At 47.2% G+C, this 16,780-nt stretch overlaps 1 protein-coding gene across 7 annotated transcripts; it reads right to left on the bottom strand.

The window, feature by feature from the left end:
* Positions 1-1,769: 1,769 nt before the first annotated feature.
* On the bottom strand, positions 1,770-16,628 carry pogza (pogo transposable element derived with ZNF domain a). Of its 7 annotated transcripts, none has more exons than XM_040014527.1 (22): positions 16,386-16,628; positions 16,113-16,313; positions 14,456-14,541; positions 14,216-14,374; positions 13,825-14,111; positions 13,472-13,617; positions 13,222-13,322; positions 12,986-13,132; positions 10,773-10,907; positions 10,589-10,663; positions 8,899-8,996; positions 8,166-8,306; positions 8,026-8,085; positions 7,815-7,930; positions 7,203-7,281; positions 4,165-4,327; positions 3,307-3,708; positions 2,925-3,215; positions 2,636-2,836; positions 2,430-2,560; positions 2,166-2,320; positions 1,770-2,131 (listed from the first exon to the last, which is right to left on the bottom strand). In XM_040014527.1, the coding sequence occupies exons 1-22, from the start codon at positions 16,594-16,596 to the stop codon at positions 2,049-2,051; spliced, it is 3,468 nt and encodes a 1,155-aa protein (XP_039870461.1). In that variant the 5' UTR covers positions 16,597-16,628; the 3' UTR covers positions 1,770-2,048. The 7 variants fall into 7 exon arrangements, with proteins under 7 accessions (XP_039870461.1, XP_039870460.1, XP_039870462.1 ...); XM_040014526.1 differs by having other exon boundaries at positions 1,770-2,138; positions 2,173-2,320; XM_040014528.1 differs by having other exon boundaries at positions 1,770-2,138; positions 2,179-2,320.
* Between the last annotated feature and the right edge of the window lie 152 nt (positions 16,629-16,780).

The raw sequence follows: 16,780 nt of genomic DNA, 5'->3' as shown, positions 1-16,780 counted from the left end.
GCCACTCCTTCGCTACCTGGGTGGTGTGCTCGGTATCATTGTCATGCTGAAAGACCCAGCCACGATTCACCTTCAGTGCCCTCACTGATGGAAGGTTTTCATTCAAAATGTCACGATACATGGTCTCATTCATTCTTTCCTTTACACGGATCAGTGGCCCTGGCCCTGTGCAGAAAAACAGCATGAAGCATGATGTTTCCACCCCCGTGCTTCACAGTAGGTATGCTGTTCTTTGAATGCAACTCAGCACACAAGTAGTTTTTAACAAACAGTTCTATTTTGGTTTCATCTGACCATATGACAAATGCTCTGTAACAAACTTCAGACGGGCTTGGAGATGTACTGGCGTGAGCAGGGGGACACGTCTGGCACTGCAGGATTTGAGTGAGTTACTGACGGTGGCCTTTGTTTCTTTGGTCCCAGCTCTCTGCGGGTCGTTCACGAGGTCCTCGCGTGTGGTTCTTGTGATCATTTTGACCCCACAGGGTGAGATCTTGCGTGGAGCCCCAGATCGAGGGAGATTATCGGTTGTCTTGTATATCTTCTGTTTTCTAAAAATTGCTCCCACAGTTGATTTCTTCACACCAAGCTGCAGATGCAGTCTTCCCAGCCTGGTGCAGGTCTACAATTCTGTTTCTGGTGTCCTTTGACAGCTCTTTGGTCTTGGCCACAGTGGACTTTGGAGTGTGACTGTTTGAGGTTGTGGACAGGTGTCTTTATACTGATAACGAGTTCAAACAGGTGCCATTAACACAGGTAACGAGTGGAGGACAGAGGAGCCTCTTACAGATGTTACAGGTCTGTGAGAGTAAAAATCTTGCTTGTTTGTAGGCGACCAAATACTTATTTTCCACCATAATTTGTAAATAAATTCTTTAAAAAAGAAAAAAAGAAAAAAAAAAAAAAAAAGACACGACAATGTGATTTTCTGGATTTGTTTTTCCTCATCGTGTCTCTCATAGTTGAGGTATAGCTATGATGAAAGTTACAGGCCGCTCATCTTTTCACAATTGGTGTCTGACTAAATCCTTCCACTGTACCTGGTTTATAAATGAGCTGTGCTGGAGTCCGGTGAGGGACGATTAAACAGCTGTGCATTATTTGTAAGGGTGAAAGTCTGTTCTTGTTTTAGAGTGTTGCTGCTGCGTGGTCGTGGAATAACCAGAAAAATGGTCCCAACTGGGAAAACATGAATGCAGAGTCGATTTGTAAATGCAAACCTATATTTAAACAGGACAGTGGAGGCCAAACAATCCTCAAATCCTTCCTATGATGCAGCTCAAGACTGCCCTTGGGGGGGTGGGGGTCGCTGCCTTGCTCCAGGGCATGCTGGGAAAGTGGTAGTGTTCCCATGGTTTCTATATTTGATTGTGACAACGGGGACATTAATGCAGCTGCTGAGGTCAGCGTGCTGCTTCTTTGTACCGTTTCTACATCAGGACAGATTTTGGTCAGCGTCACATTAAATTGACAAGTATGTGAGTGGAGTTTGGTCTGGATCCTCTCGAGCTGACTTCACATTAACTCAATCAGAATGATGTCATATTAGCAGAGATGTGAACAGACTTCCTGTTCTGTGTCACACGGCGCTGGGTCACGACCTCTGTGTGGACATAGGACTGAAGTTTGTTTTCAAACAGCTGAAGACAAAGGAAAACAACTTCCTGCCAACAATATCCCGAACAATGCAGTCGTGTTTGCTCCAACCAGAGAAGCAGCAACTTCCGTTTTCTCCTTTGTTACTGATCAATAAAAGCATTAAACAGTCCTTCAGCATCATTTCTTTATTTCAATACAAAAACATCCCAATCATTCTTTTCAATGCAAAAGTAACAGAACAAAAATGTTGTTAGAAAAGTCGTCAGTGCTAGATTTTACTCATGACAACCTCTTGTTTACATGATGAGACTGTCAGGTTTTTCCTGCCGTTGTACAGCCAAGGATCAATAATACTGATCAGCTTCTCTCTTATCAAAGTGCGGGCAAAAGGTGTGTTTGTAGTGTTCGTCATGGAAACCACGAAACGTATCCTGGTCAAATGTGACGTACTACAGTCTGACAGAACACTCCACCTCCTCCTCCACCCGTCTGTCCTCCTCCTTTACCTTGGACAGTTCCACTGGCTCTGGTCCTGGTCCGGCTCTGTCCTGGTCCCGGCTCTGGTCCTGGTCCCGGCTCTGGTCCTGGTCCCGGCTCTGGTCCTGGTCCGCTCTGTCCTGTTTCCGGAGGCTGAATCAGCACCGTGGTTAAAGCTGTGATCATCTTTGCCATCTCCACCTGATCGTCCATCTGCTGAAGGCTACACACTGAGGTGAAAGACCTGCAGAAGAAAAAGCAATACTGCCATCACACAGTCACATGACACAGTCACATGATATACAGCTGATGTCAAATACCCTCCAGCTATACCTCAATCCAGGCATTCCCACCTGTGCACGACGTGCTTCTCCGAGTTGAGCGTGGAAGAAAATTCACTGAGCCAACAGGCCAGAGTCAGAGCCAGCTGATCCAGACCCAGACCATCCAAACCCCCAGTGGACACCAGCTGAATCCACTGGGTCTGTCGAGACCACAAACACGTCAACGACACATCAGAGGGGCGGACACGGGGCCAGAGTCGCACAGGTGAGCTTACCTGCAGGAAGTCCCTAAGCACCCGTGTCACACAGACGTCGAGCGGCTGCAGACGGGAGCTGCATCCTGACGGGATGAAGATGACGTCTGTGCAGACCGATGACAGAGCACGCCTGAACGCATCTGTCTGGTGGCCTCGATGGACATCCGCTATCAAGAGACAACTGCTGTTACGCTGCGAGGCCACACAGGGGTGCCACACCTGCAGGCAGAAAAGCAGGAAATCACATCATCTGCAACAGTTTCTGGTGACCCAATCCTCCTGCTTGCACAACAAACTAGTGTCAGACCTTTTCAATCCAGATGCGCAGGCGGTCCTGATCCGTGAATCCCTCTGATCGAGCCTCCAGCACCACATTCTCAGGAAACCCTTCAGGAATATCAGGTGCAGCTCCCGTAAAGAACAGCAGGGGGGGGAGGAAGCCGCCATCAGACAGAGCGGAGATGATGACGTCAAACACGGGCCTGTCTTCAGGCAAACCATACAGCTGGAAGGAAGCTGGGCTCTGGCTGGAGAACTTGTCTACATCGATGAAGACGGGGAGCTCGTCCATGCAGCCCAGAGAGTGAGGAGACCAACTCTGCACAGTCCGAGAACCAGAACGATAAACGCCAACGACTAATCAAAGTTTGGTTGGTGCATTTCAATCAATAAACTGTCGGGCCTGATACCTGTGAGCGGAGCATGTCGATGAAGCGGCGGCTTTTGTCGTTGAAGCTACTCGACACATTTCTGTTGGTGGTCTGCGGTCCAAGGTCGTGTCTCAGCATGAAGTCCACGGTCCAGCTGTACCAGTCCTCCGGCCGGCCATCCCCTCCCAGAGCTGCCCTCGCTGCCAAGAGCAGCAACTCCTCAGTCACAATCTGCTGCTGCTCCCACCGCTCCAGCACCCACTCCGCCATCTCCTCCGTCTTCCAGCTCCACAGCCGGTGCCTCAGGCTGCGCTGCTGCTGTCGGATCCATGAACAGATCGTGGTGGGAGACGTGCAGTGATGATGAGCTGCCACTGTGACGCCGTGGCACAGAGAAGAGAGCACGATGGAAAGCTGGGAGAGCAACAGAGGGACCGGAGCCTGAGAAGTAAGAACACCACCTTCATCATCATCAGAGTATGGCTCTCTCCCACAGCGAGTCCTTGTCCTGACGTCCTCCGGGTCATATGTCCCACCATCTACATGCTAAGACATCATAACCCCCCCCCTTTGTGCACATTGGTAAAGTTATACATGTGATCTTCCACAACATCCATAGATAGCACATGCAGTGAGAGCTGGAAACCAACCAGTTATGCTGTGAGAACATCAAAATCCCACAAACATAACAAACTGTTGGTCAGAATCTGCACGAAATCCCAGCTGTCCACAATCGATGATGAAGCCCAAGAGAGTGGACGGATCAGTGCATTAATGCAGTGTCGGGGCTTTCTCTTTCAATCTCAAGTGATTTAAGGAGCTTGTTGTGATTTGGTGATAAAATTAAACTGAATATAAAACTGAACTGGATGGATTGAATCACACGGTCGCTCTCACCTGACCAGGGACTGAGCGGGGCCCCAGGAACTTGATGGTCATCGCGGGTTGGGAGGAGAAGGAGGAGGAGGAAAGAAGGGGTCTGACTGACAGCTGGGTAGAGCTGGAGGGGAGGAGGTGGATGGGGATGAAGGCTCCGCCCTCACTGCCAGAACATGTCGTGCTGCAGGGTTAATATTTAAAAAACAAACATGAGGGAAAACAATGAAAACCTTTAAATAACAAAAATAATTGAATATCGTTTTCCAGATATACTTGTCTCATTGCACTCTGAAATCAAAGCATAGTGCAAATAAGCAATTTGAGTCAAAACAGAAATCACAGAATCCGTTTATAGACCAAAGACCTAAATAGACCTTTGACTCATCAAAGTGGCCACCTTTGTCAGATCCAGCAAACATCCCCAGACTATCACACTTCCTCCTCCATGTTTGACAGTTGATGCCACACACTGTGGACCCGTCCTTTCACCTACTCCACGGCGTACACAGATCCTGGGTGATGAACCCAAGATTTCACATTTTGATTCATTAGTCCATAAAAGCTTCTTCCAGTCTTCAGTAGCCCAACGGTGGTGTTTCATGGCCCAGACAAGCCTCTTGTCTTATTCTGACGTCTGGCTTTCTTGCTGCAGCTCGTCCTGTCAAACCTGCACCTCGAAGTCTTCACAGTAGAAACTGAGACTTGCTCACTACGGCCACTATTACCCAGTTTGCCCCAGTTTCTGAGCCTTTGATGGTGAAGGAAACTGTGCTCACTGACACTGTGACTTTCTTCGCAGTCTCTCTGTAGCACAGACCTACATTTATAAGTGATGGTCTGTCTCTCTTCCATTGTTTATTGCTTTTGTCTTGCCATTTCTGTAGCATCACTCTACTTTCTGCAGTACGGTACAGCTGTAGGAGTCAGTAGCACCTCCATTGCTGCAGAACAGCTTTAAACTGTTAATCTATGTTGATCCCTGACAAAGGCCTTTTTGTATAATTCTGAAATGCACATTATCTTTCAGTTTGGTTTTTTTTATCCTCTGGCAGTTCACCACTTATTTTTGTACCATTTCATTACAATAAATTAATTGAATTACAATAAACAACAAATCGGGGTGTTCTAAAACTTTTGATCGTGCGTGCGTGCGCGTGTGTGTGTGTGTGTGTGTGTGTGTGTGTGTGTGTGTGTGTGTGTGTGTGTGTGTGTGAGTGAGTGAGTGAGAGAGGAAGACGATGGAGGGAGATTAGCTGACTATCAGAGGTGCCTAAAAAGTACAGGAAGCTGTCCATACCTGAGGCCTTGGAAACTGCCAAGCAAAGACTCACAGCCTTGGCCAGCTGCTTAAAGGAGGTACACCAGAGAGATAGAAGGCAGGAGAATAAACCAGCTGTTCTCCACAGAACCAGCCAAGGTGTACTATCAGTGGCAGGGGAACAATATGAGAATAGGAGATGGCGCAATACTGGAAGAGCATATGGGAGAAGGACGCAACCCATAACGGCAATGCTCAGTGGACAGTGGATCTGAGGGCAGACCACAGCGACCTCCCAGAACAGGGTCCAGTAACCATCACAGTGGCAGACATCCAAGAAAGGGTCTCCAGTATGAAGAGTTGGACAGCACCAGGGCTCGACATGGTTCACGCCTACTGGCTAAAGAAGCTGACTGCGTCTGGCAGCACAAATGAACCAGCTGGTAGTTGACGAGAGACACCCGGAATGGCTAACCAAAGGTCGGACGGTCCTGATCCTCAAGGACCCCAAGAAGGGACCGGTCCCCTCCAACTACCGACCAATAACCTGCCTCAGTACTACATGGAAGCTCCTGTCAGGCATCATATCGGCTAAGATGAACAGGCACATGGGTCAATACATGAGCGGGACACAGAAAGGGATTGGCAAGAATACCAGAGGCACAAAACACCAGCTACTGGTAGACAGAACAGTCAGCCGAGACTGCAGGACCAGACTGACCAACCTGTGCACTGCCTGGATTGATTACAAGAAGGCCTATGACTCAATGCCCCACAGCTGGATACTGGAATGCCTAGAATTGTACAAGATCAATGGGACCCTAAGAGCCTTCATCAGGAACTCAATGGGGATGTGGCGTACAACACTAGAGGCCAACTCCAAGCCCATAGCACAAGTCACCATCAAGTGCGGGATCTACCAAGGAGATGCTCTGTCCCCACTGCTGTTCTGCATAGGCCTGAACCCCCTCAGTGAGATCATTAACAAGACTGGCTACGGATACCGACTACGGAACGGAGCAGTTGTCAGCCACCTCCTGTACATGGATGACATCAAGCTGTATGCCAAGAGTGAACGAGACATCGATTCACTGATCCACACTACCAGGCTATACAGCAATGACATTGGAATGTCGTTCGGACTGGAGAAGTGTAGTCGGATGGACATCCAGAAATCCTACCAGTGGCTGGACTGAAAGACAGCACAGAGGCACTAATAATGGCAGCACAGGAACAAGCTTTGAGCACAACCGAGCTAAGATCCTGTGGGACTTCCAGATACAGACGGACAAAATGGTGGTGGCTAACCAACCGGACATAGTGGTGGTAGACAAACAGAAGAAGACGGCCGTAGTGATAGATGAAGCGGTTCCCAATGACAACAATATCAGAAAGAAGGAACACGAGAAGCTGGAGAAATACCAAGGGCTCAGAGAAGAGCTCGAGAGGATGTGGAGGGTGAAGGTAACGGTGGTCCCCGTGGTAATCGGAGCACTCGGTGCGGTGACTCCTAAACTAGGCGAGTGGCTCCAGCAGATCCCGGGAACAACATCGGAGATCTCTGTCCAGAAGAGCGCAGTCCTGGGAACAGCTAAGATACTGCGCAGGACCCTCAAGCTCCCAGGCCTCTGGTAGAGGACCCGAGCTTGAAGGATGGACCGCCCACAGGGGCGAGGGGGTAATTTATTCATTTGATAAAGAGTGTGTGTGGTTGGTTTTTCTGATGTTAATTTGCCATATTTTAATGTAAACATCTTTTGTAGCAACATGTTTTCATATATACATGCACACATGCTACCTGTCAGACTGTGATTGTGTGTCGGCTCCACTCTCTCTCGGCTCTGATACAGTTTCATTCTCATAAGTCATCCCACTCTCTGAAAGAGGAAAAGAGTGTCAAATCTGGAAGATTCCATCTTTATCATCTATCAGGGAAAACTTAAGTTAGCTTCATGAGGTGTGTAACAGACTGGGGAGGTTTCCAGGCATGTGACAGCTGTGATAGGCTCCAGACACAACCCTGAGTGGAGTAAGTGGAAGAAAGTAAATGGACGGATGTGTGAGTGGATAATCGTGATTAAAACTCCAGGTTCACATTAACGTAGTCCACTGAATTCAAATGGAGTTCTGCCCTTTATTTAGCTCCATCCCTGATAGAGCTGATTCACTCTGACCCTCTCACAATCAGGGCGAGTTATTTTGCTGTGGTGCCCCCTTGTGGTCACATCATGAACAGCTGTGCAGGACATGGAACCAGTTCCTGACAGAATACTTTAAATCATTTCAAAATAATCATCTGAATCAGGCAGCAGCGTTTTTTTGACCCATGCATTTACCTCCCACAACATGAAAACCTTTTCCTTTTCATGCACTATACCTTGAGAGTGTGCGCTTCACCTGTGCACGTTACCTGTGTGCGCTAACATGATGCAGGTGTGCTTTGGCTTCGCTGTCAGATGATTGGCCATCAGGTCTCCTCTGCAGGTTAAGAGTTTGCATGTCACACACATCAACATGTCTGGCAGCCTATAAACACACACGAGAGCAGGTCAGGTATTCAGGTATTCCTGTTCACCTGTAGATAATTGATCACACTGATCTGATTCTGCTGGTCTGGTTACTTGGGGTCAGACTGGAAGATGGTTTGGTACGGCGGCACCTTCTTGCAGGTCGCATGGTTACTAAAAACAAAAGCAGTCGCACAGTTCAGGAAAACAAACAAACAAAAGAGACTGTGAGATGACCAATCAGAGGCGCATACTTGATCATGTGGTTGGCGTAGGAGGTGGAGCAGCAGGTGATGAACCTGCAGAGCGAGCAATGGACCAGAGAAGGGTAGTGCGTCCTGAGGTCAGGAACTGAGTTCAGACACTCGAGGCAGCGCTGAAGCGGCCGAGACAGCCTGAGAGAGAGTGAGGGAGTGAGAGAGAGGCTGAACAACAAAGGTTCTGTGCAGTGGCGCCGCCCTGCTGGGCGAAGCTGTCAGCAGAGTCTGAGCCACAGAGATATAACATGTAGAATCTACTCTGCTCGACTGGGTGTTGGTACGTTTTCACTACAGTTGACACCCACATACTGTGCATGGGGGGTTGTTAGAGCACTGCAGCCGGGAGTCCTGTGACGTCATTGGTATGTGACTTTAACGTCACAACAGTGGAGCACTTCCACGTAGATCCGGTGATTCGTGTACGGCTTTCTGTCAGTCTGAGTGGACCACAGTGTTTTTTTTATCCAACCATTTCCTCGACTGTTTAGTGTTTAGTGGACGCAATTACGCAACTGCTCTGAAAATCATGGCTTGTTTTCGCTGTTTGGGGGTCATAGAAATTATTTATATGCGCATTTAGCTGAGATTCTGAGGTTTCTGTGGATGCCACACATATTTACATAAAAGACCCCCTTTGAACCCGGTACCGGGGGCTTTGGGACCATTTTTCCGTGTTTATTATTTTCTTGAGACTTTCCAATGACCCGGGGAACCCCAGCTCTGATACCTGTCCGGGTTCAGGCTGAGCAGCAGCGATCCCAGCGTTTCCACTGGTTTCCTCTGAGGAACTTCCTGCGAAGACGTAGGAAGAGCAACATCCACCACCTGGAGCAGAAAAAGAAAACGTGAAGAAGAATGTGAGGAGGGAAAAAAACTTTATTCACACATACACCCATCTCCATATGCTTCTGCATTTTTGGGTAAAACTACAAACAGTAGAAAGCTAAATGAGGGCAGAGGAGAAAAAGAATCCATTGAAAAGATGGAGGATTTCCTTCCTTCCTTCCTCTGCAGCAGCCTAAGCACAGACGCTCAGAGAAGCCCAGACCCCCAGCTTGTCCAGGGGAACGCCAAGGCCAGCCGAGAGATTTAATCTCTCCAGGGTGTCCTGGGTCTGCCCCGGGGCCTCCCCCCGGTAGGACGTGCAAAACACCTCAGCCAGGAGGCGCCCAGACTTCGAGGTAGGGCTGGGCGATATGAGGGGATATCTAATATCACAATATTTTTTGGCTACATCACGATAGGTTTAAATAACCTCCAAAGACAAATGTTATTTTCAATCATATAGTGTCTAAAATTTCACTGCTTAACTCATTCAAATCGACCATTTAATGTTTTTTTCTGCTTTGAATCCAAAATATCTGATGTGACACGTTTTATTTTAACTGTTCTTTTATTTTATTTATTTATTATATTATTTTTATTTGTTATTTTTAACTGTTCTTTAACCATCAGGTGCGCACAGAGGATTCTGCCACAGAACGTCTGTGGTCAACACCTTTAACAAAGGATCAAAAAGGACATCCAGCAAGAATTCATGACACAAAATAAAACCATTGAAATTTAAAAGGTGCTCTTTTGTGAACATATAAAAATTAGTGCTGTCAGCGCTGATCTCGTTAAAATGACGTTAGCGCCTTAACTGCATTAATGCGGCAAATCTCCATTAGCGAGTTATCGCAGATCGCCCCGTGCGTGGGGCTGGCCGGCATCAATGCGTTAGCTCGTTAACGCGGTTAGCTCGTTAACGCGGTTAGCTCGTTAACGCGGTAGCGCCGTCCAGCCCCACGCACGGGACGATCTGCGATAACTCGCACAGACATTTAACAGTCACAGCTGGTTCATGTAACGTGCTCTTTGGTGTGCACACAGACATTTAAAAGACTGCAGTGGATGACTTCAGCTGTTTGGGAGGGGGGAATTAATGATGCAGTCACAGCTTGTGGGGAGCAAACAAACATGCAGACATCCAAATGTTACCATGGCAATTTATACTCTATTGTTACCATAAAGCCATTTCAACCATTGTACATGGAAAAACTCCTGATACATCGAGTATATTCAATATATCGCTCAGCCCTAATTGGAGGCGCTGAATCTCTTTCCTGCTGCAGTCCGAGCTGGAGGCCGTCACTCGAAGCGAACAGAACCACAAAGAGCAGAGATCAGGTTCTGGGGCTAACAAGTGGCTAATTTCCAGCTTTCTCCACTTTCTGCAACAAATGATTTATTCTAACATCTTTGCACTTACCATACAGTGTGTCTGTGTTAACGTGTCAGCTGTTTCTAAACAAACCAACCACCTTTTGGTTGATTTTCTGTCTCTAAACAGGAACGAACTAAAAAATGGTCTTGGATGGGAGAGCAGATGATCTGGATCTGAAAGCTCAGGCGATGAGCGTTTCCATGCTGCTCACCTTGCACGAAGCAACAGTTGTCTTAGGTCCTTCACCTTCAGATTCCCCAACCACAGAATACGCCCTGACTGTCACCTGCAGACAGAGAGATACTCAGTAAAGGTGAGGCTTCTCCAGCAGGGGTTTAATTATTTTTAAGGGGTTTAATTATGTTTATTAATTATCTAAGGATATTGGTTCCTACCTTGGTTCCAGGTTTGAGTCCGCTGAGCTGAGGTGGTCTGATGTGCGTCCTGTGATACAGAACTCTGTGCTCAACCAGCTCTTTTATGTACAGGAAGTGGAGACGACATTTATCGCAGCCAAACTCGCGCTTCTTCTGCAAACATGCACCAACACACAGAATTAAAGTCCACCTCAGCGCAGATGATACATTGCTTTACAACAAGCCCGTTCCTCTTCGGTCCTCTCCAAACCCTCAGTACCTCAGACTTTAGCTCCAAAAACAAAAGCTGGTATCTGTCCAGTTCAACAAAGCCAGGCTTTCTTTGCATTAACCTAAAACCCCAGTCAGGGATAACGGGCATCGCACCAGTGGATGTCAGCTTTCTCTGTTAAGCCGGGCTTCCTGTTTCAGGCTCTGTGTGTGCTCACATAAGAGGGACGTTACATTGAGGGAATTGGACTCCTGGCTCCCTGCTCGCATATCTGTGAAGCCAGACAAGGTTACAGAGGTTTATCTGCAGGACGAGATCCTAGAACCTACTGGAGGGATTATATCCTATGTGGTCTTATGTGGTCTGGAAGAACATTTGGATATTCCAGGAGAAACGGGGATATATCAACTACAAGGACAGCGATGGTGTTCCTCCTAACTCACTCACTGGTCTCCTTCCTCTCTACATCTCCAGGCTAAAAACCCTGGAACGTGGAGTTTCAGAGTCTAGACCAACCCTTTGGAAATCTCTCTACCCAAGGACCCACGTCATCATGGTGTTAGTCCAATAATCACACAACTGGCATAGTAACTCCAACTTTAATGTAGGGCTGGGCGACATGGCCTAAAATCCATATCACGGTATAATTTGAAGCATGTGCGGTAATAATCTGTATAACGTATTTTCCACACTATAAGGCGCACTTAAAATCCTTTAACTTTCTCAAAAATCGACAGTGTGCCTTATGTATGAATTCTGGTTGTGCTTACTGACCTCGAACTGATTTTACGTGCTACACGACGCACAGAAATACGAAGCTACGAAGCCGCACCGCTTGATGGATTGTCGGAGCATTATGGCTGCCGTAGTCAGGAGCCTCACGGAGTAATCTGGGTCCTAAACACCGTCCATTTCAGGTCCCAAAGTCAAACTAACACTGCGGCATCACTGAGAGTTAAAAACTGTCTAAATTCTTTCATCTTTAATAAAATGATGAGTGTTGCTGCTTTACCAGGTGTAACAATTAAGTTTAACATTCAGGCATCCATTATTAAATTTAATGGAGTTAGAAGTTAGCAGGAAGTTAGCTCGCTAGCTTCCACCTAAACATTTCATACATGTTCTGACAGAGAGATCTCTGAAACATTCAAACGTACAGCTCTGCTGTCACTTCCAACATAAATGAAGACAGAAAACTAAACAGCAGTGACGTTTGCAGGGTTACTGAAGTTGGGCTAGCTGGTATATAATGATGTGCTACGTGATAGCTAGCGACACAGCTATGTTAGCATAACATAAACACAGTGAAGCTGGAGGATGAACGCTAACTTTTTCCCCACTCGATAAAAGTTAACGTGAAGGTTCCTGATGGTCAGGGACAAATGCAATCACATGGCAGGATGCTGTAAACGGACCAAACTTCAGAACAACTGAGATAATCCATCCACAATATGAGGTTAGTCATTAATATACTGCAACAACATACATAGAGCAGCTGCAGAGAATTCAACTTTACTGAATCAATGGTACAGAAGTGGAGGAAGCGCAGTTTTTGGCTTTCTTCATATTCCAAAAGTGCTTCGTCTCTTTGCTTTTACTGTCGCCTGGAATATTTTGCAGATGATGTTTTTAGCTGCTGCAATGCTTTCGACCAAAACAGGCGCAGCTTAGAGCGGTATAGTCAAAATCTCGACCGTTGGCCAAATTTATATCGTTTCTACCATATACCGTTTATACCGCCCACCCCTACTTTAATGGTCGCCTTCTTTCGTACAACCACAGAAAACCTGACATTCCAAACTTCTGCTGCCCTTTCCCGCCTCTGCGTAGCCATGCCCCACCCCCACTGGACACTAGCACAGTAGGACACACACATCTTAACAATGGTAGTTCCAGAAAACCTCTCTGTGCTTTAGATTTCCTTTGATTTAACTGCGTAACACATTTTAACCTTCACTTCAACTCTCGCGGTTCTTCTAAGTTAAACCCTTTAGCTGTATTACCTGCAGCAGTTACCTACCTGGTGGCGGATAAAGTGCTGCTGGTAGCAGGTGTTGCGGCGCAACACTCTGAGGCAGTATTGACACATAAAGTTTCTGGTGCTGGCGTGACACTCCTCAAAGTGGAACCACACATCTGAGTAGAAGGATGACCTGAAGCCACACTCCTGCAGACAGAAAGCGGGGCACGTAAACTCTCGGGCCACAACGAGCACTGACGAAGGTGAGGGCAGCTTTCTGGTGCTCGGAGTCGAACCTGGCAGATGTAGGGCATCTCTCCCGGTTTGTGGGTGGTCTTCATGTGCCACAGGAAAGCAGGTTCACTTTCAAATGCCAGCTCGCAGATCCTACACGTGGCTGCCAAGGCAAACAAGAAACAAATCCATCACTGCATGACAGACACACAAACCTGAAGCATCCTTTTTACAGTGGGAAGCACTCGGGATCAGCAGGCCATCCTGTAACCGCTAACCAACCAAAGGGTAACCGGTTATGCTGTCACAGACCTTTGGACTCGCACTGATTGTGGACGGCCTCCACGTGACTCTGCAGCTTCCCAGCAGACAGGAAGTGACGGGAACAGTGTGGACACGAGAACGCAGAGTCCCGCTGAAATATCATGGACACATGCTGCTGCATGTGACTCATCAACCTGCAACATATACAAAGAGTCACAACTGAAGACACAAACCAAACATCTAATGACTTGAGATCAAGTCCACAGTTTATGTCAGGCTTTATTCAATAGGAGAGCATGAATTCATGAGAATGGCCCATTCTCTTTTTGTATAAGCACAGGAGGCACATCCTGCTGCTCATTTAATAGAAGGCAGGTTTAAGACAATCTCCAGAGGCTCACTCGATGTTGTTGCCGAGTGTCTTGGGGCAGTGGATGCAGCGGTATGGCTCGCTGTACTTTGCGCCCATCAGGTTGCATTTCTTAGGGTGTTGTCCGGGGGCGGAGCCATAATAAAAATCCTCCACGAGGATCACGAGTTTGCCGTGAGGCGAGCTGGGCAGGGATCCAAACAGATCTGGCTCAGAAGGGTCGCAGAGGGACGGAAGGGAGGCGGAGGCGCTAACCTGGCTGGTCAGGAGATCACCAGATGACCAGTGAGCCCTCTGAGAAGGAGAAACACCTTTAGACTAAGGAGACACACAGGAAGGAGAATGACGTCACATCACATGAAAAAGGTTCATCGGGTGACTCTCTTGGAGTAGATCCTCATTGATCAGCAGTGGGAACTCACAGCAGAGGGTCCTGGTCTGGTTTTGGACACCCTACTGTTGGTTTGAGAGTCTCTGCTGGGTTTCAGGGTTCTGATTTTGTCCCTGCTCCCCCTGTGGTGTTTGCTTTTCTTCTTCCTCTTCAGGTTCCTCAGACTCTGCATGATGGCTGGGCTGCACATCTGAAGATGGGGAAGAGGGTTTTAATCAGGCTGTGTGATGACACAGGTAGAGGTGTAAAGAGGTGGCTGTGCAGGACTTACACACATGAATCCTCGCAGCTCTGTGATCAATTTGTACTGCGATGTGCAGACGAGGCAGTCGGGGGGGCGCACGGGACCCAACTCACCTGAGGGGGGACACGACAGCTGAGTACATATCCAAGTCTACACCTTAGCAGAATTCCAACCTAGCAGACCTGCACCTGAATCCTTTACAACACAGTCCACCTCACCTGAGTCCTAACCTCATTCCTCAGCATCCGTGTTCCCTCACACATGTGTCTTCACAGGTCCACATCTTCATCCGAGTCTGAATCACGAAGTCTTATCACAGGGTTAGGGGTCATCTTTGGCTTTGTGTCAGCTCTTTATCAATAATGAAGCTGACTAAATCACCATGGTAACCTAACGCTGCAGGTAAAGGTCTACTGACAGCCTGACAACTGACCAATCAGATCACAGGACTGAGAGACGGAGGTACCGTAATCTTCAGAGGTATGTGATCAGGACCTAACTTTAAAGTTAAGAACTTTCTTTTACGATAATGTGAAAAACATGGATGCTTGATAAACAGCAATTTGTTATTTTCAAGGTTTAGACGACACACAGTTTTGGGGCCAGAGAACATCTGCAGGACAAATCCGTCCAGCCTGACACTGTAATACACGCGCTGCATCAGAGCTTTGAAAACATTCATCCAGTTCCATAACAGGAAAAAACTACCATTCACTGATTTTAATTCTACTTCTAATATGATTGATCAACGTTTTGTTTGTTTTGTGTAGGAAACTGGACCAGCTGAAGGTACATTTCTTAATCAAGCATCAGTCTTTCAATACATTTAAATCAGCTCTTTCTGAAATACAGGCCGGCAGTAGAAGGAAGCACTGGCTCAGCCTTTCTGTGTACAGATGACTGTGTGAGCTCAGGCAGTCTTCATTCACAGGTAACTCTGGTAAACGGGTGTAATGACTGCAGACCCAAAGAAAAGCTCTATCAACAACTGTAGCCACGACAACCGCCTGGTTACTTCGTACCTAGCAGCTGTGAGAGAATCCATCAACATGTTTTCTCCATCTGTCCATCTGATCTCCTCGAGGTGCTGGTTTGGAGGACTGACAGTCAAGTGTAAACCTCAAATGTATTAATATGGTTCAAACAGGAAGGATAACTGGAACAACAGCGCTCCTTACGTCCAGAGACAGTCCTGTTCAGTTTTTGTTCTGATCCTTTACATGAGTTAAACTCTTACGGGCTTCCTTTCTGTAAGAACAACCACTAACAACATAAAAACCAAACCAAAGAAGATCAAAAAACAAGGACAAACTAGGAAACACCGTATGATGAATAAAGGAAGTGAACCCTGACATTTAGTACTAGTTAACTCTTTGGTCATGTTGGATTAAGCTGAACACTGAGATTTTACTTACTGTACGTACACAGAATGACTTCACTTGATTTACAAGCATCTGTAGTAAAAATAGGGGTAAATGAGCAGTTTTACCCAGATGATACAGCTTTTATGATCACTGAATTCAAACTGGGGCTGAAATTTAAATGTTCTAACTCTGTATGGTCTCGTCTTGCTTAGAGTCATGGCGATGAGTTCAAACCGCCTACATACTGAGGTACGACGGGATTTATTTGGCTTGCTCTCTATCATCTCTGCAGACTTGAGCACACAGACGAGTTGTCAAACCTTTGTGCAGCAGTGTGTGCGGTGCTGCAGATCTGCTGCTCGGACGCTTTTTGGTCCTGCCAGGTGCTGGGGGGGGCGTGGCCTGCGATGAGGTGAATGGTGATGCCGCAGCAGAATGTTGATTCTTTAACCCGGTCGGAGGGTTGAAGTTCACGTTGTGGTCGATCAGAACCTTCTGAGCTGCTTCACCACAGATCACGCCTGGAGCACAGAGAGTCTGCGTTAGCCTGAGGAACACCTGAACTGCTCCACATCTGCTGGCGGAGGGATTACCTGTGATGATGGGTGTGGGGGCAGGAGCAGGGGAGGCAGTCAGAGAGGCAGTGGTGCTGATGTACTGGATCCCTGCAGGACTGTGAAGGGTCAGCGTGACAGGGATCTGGACCGTGGTGAAACCACTGACTGAACCTTCAGGATGAGTGCGCAACTTCAGCTTTGCAGTGCCCCCTGCAGGATAGACGCAGAAACACATGACACACAACATGAGCCGTTTGATCAAAACAATCAAACCATTTTTAGGATTTCAACCCTTGAAATGCCAGTTTAGCCCTTTTAATTATTCGTTATTTATGGCAACCACTCACAGAAAAACAGTCATTTTCCACATAATAAATAGTATGGGGGACATCGGTGGTGATTAGTAGGGGTGGGTTTCAATAATTGATTTA

The sequence above is a fragment of the Simochromis diagramma genome, unplaced genomic scaffold (genome assembly GCF_900408965.1).
Source record: "Simochromis diagramma unplaced genomic scaffold, fSimDia1.1 OVJJ01000251.1, whole genome shotgun sequence".
Lineage (NCBI taxonomy): Eukaryota > Metazoa > Chordata > Actinopteri > Cichliformes > Cichlidae > Simochromis > Simochromis diagramma.
This window is presented reverse-complemented; position numbering and strand designations above follow the sequence as displayed.

Bases quoted from the DNA above. Each gene is read 5' to 3' on its own strand.
- pogza (XM_040014524.1), bottom strand. From the start codon at position 16,596: ATGTTGTGTGTCATGTGTTTCTGCGTCTATCCTGCAGGGGGCACTGCA. The intron at 14,112-14,215 runs GTGAGTTCCCAC...GTGTCTCCTTAG, and splicing joins CCAGACCAGGACCCTCTGCT to TCTAAAGGTGTTTCTCCTTC. The intron at 7,931-8,025 runs GTAACCAGACCA...GTGTGTTTATAG, and splicing joins ATCTTCCAGTCTGACCCCAA to GCTGCCAGACATGTTGATGT.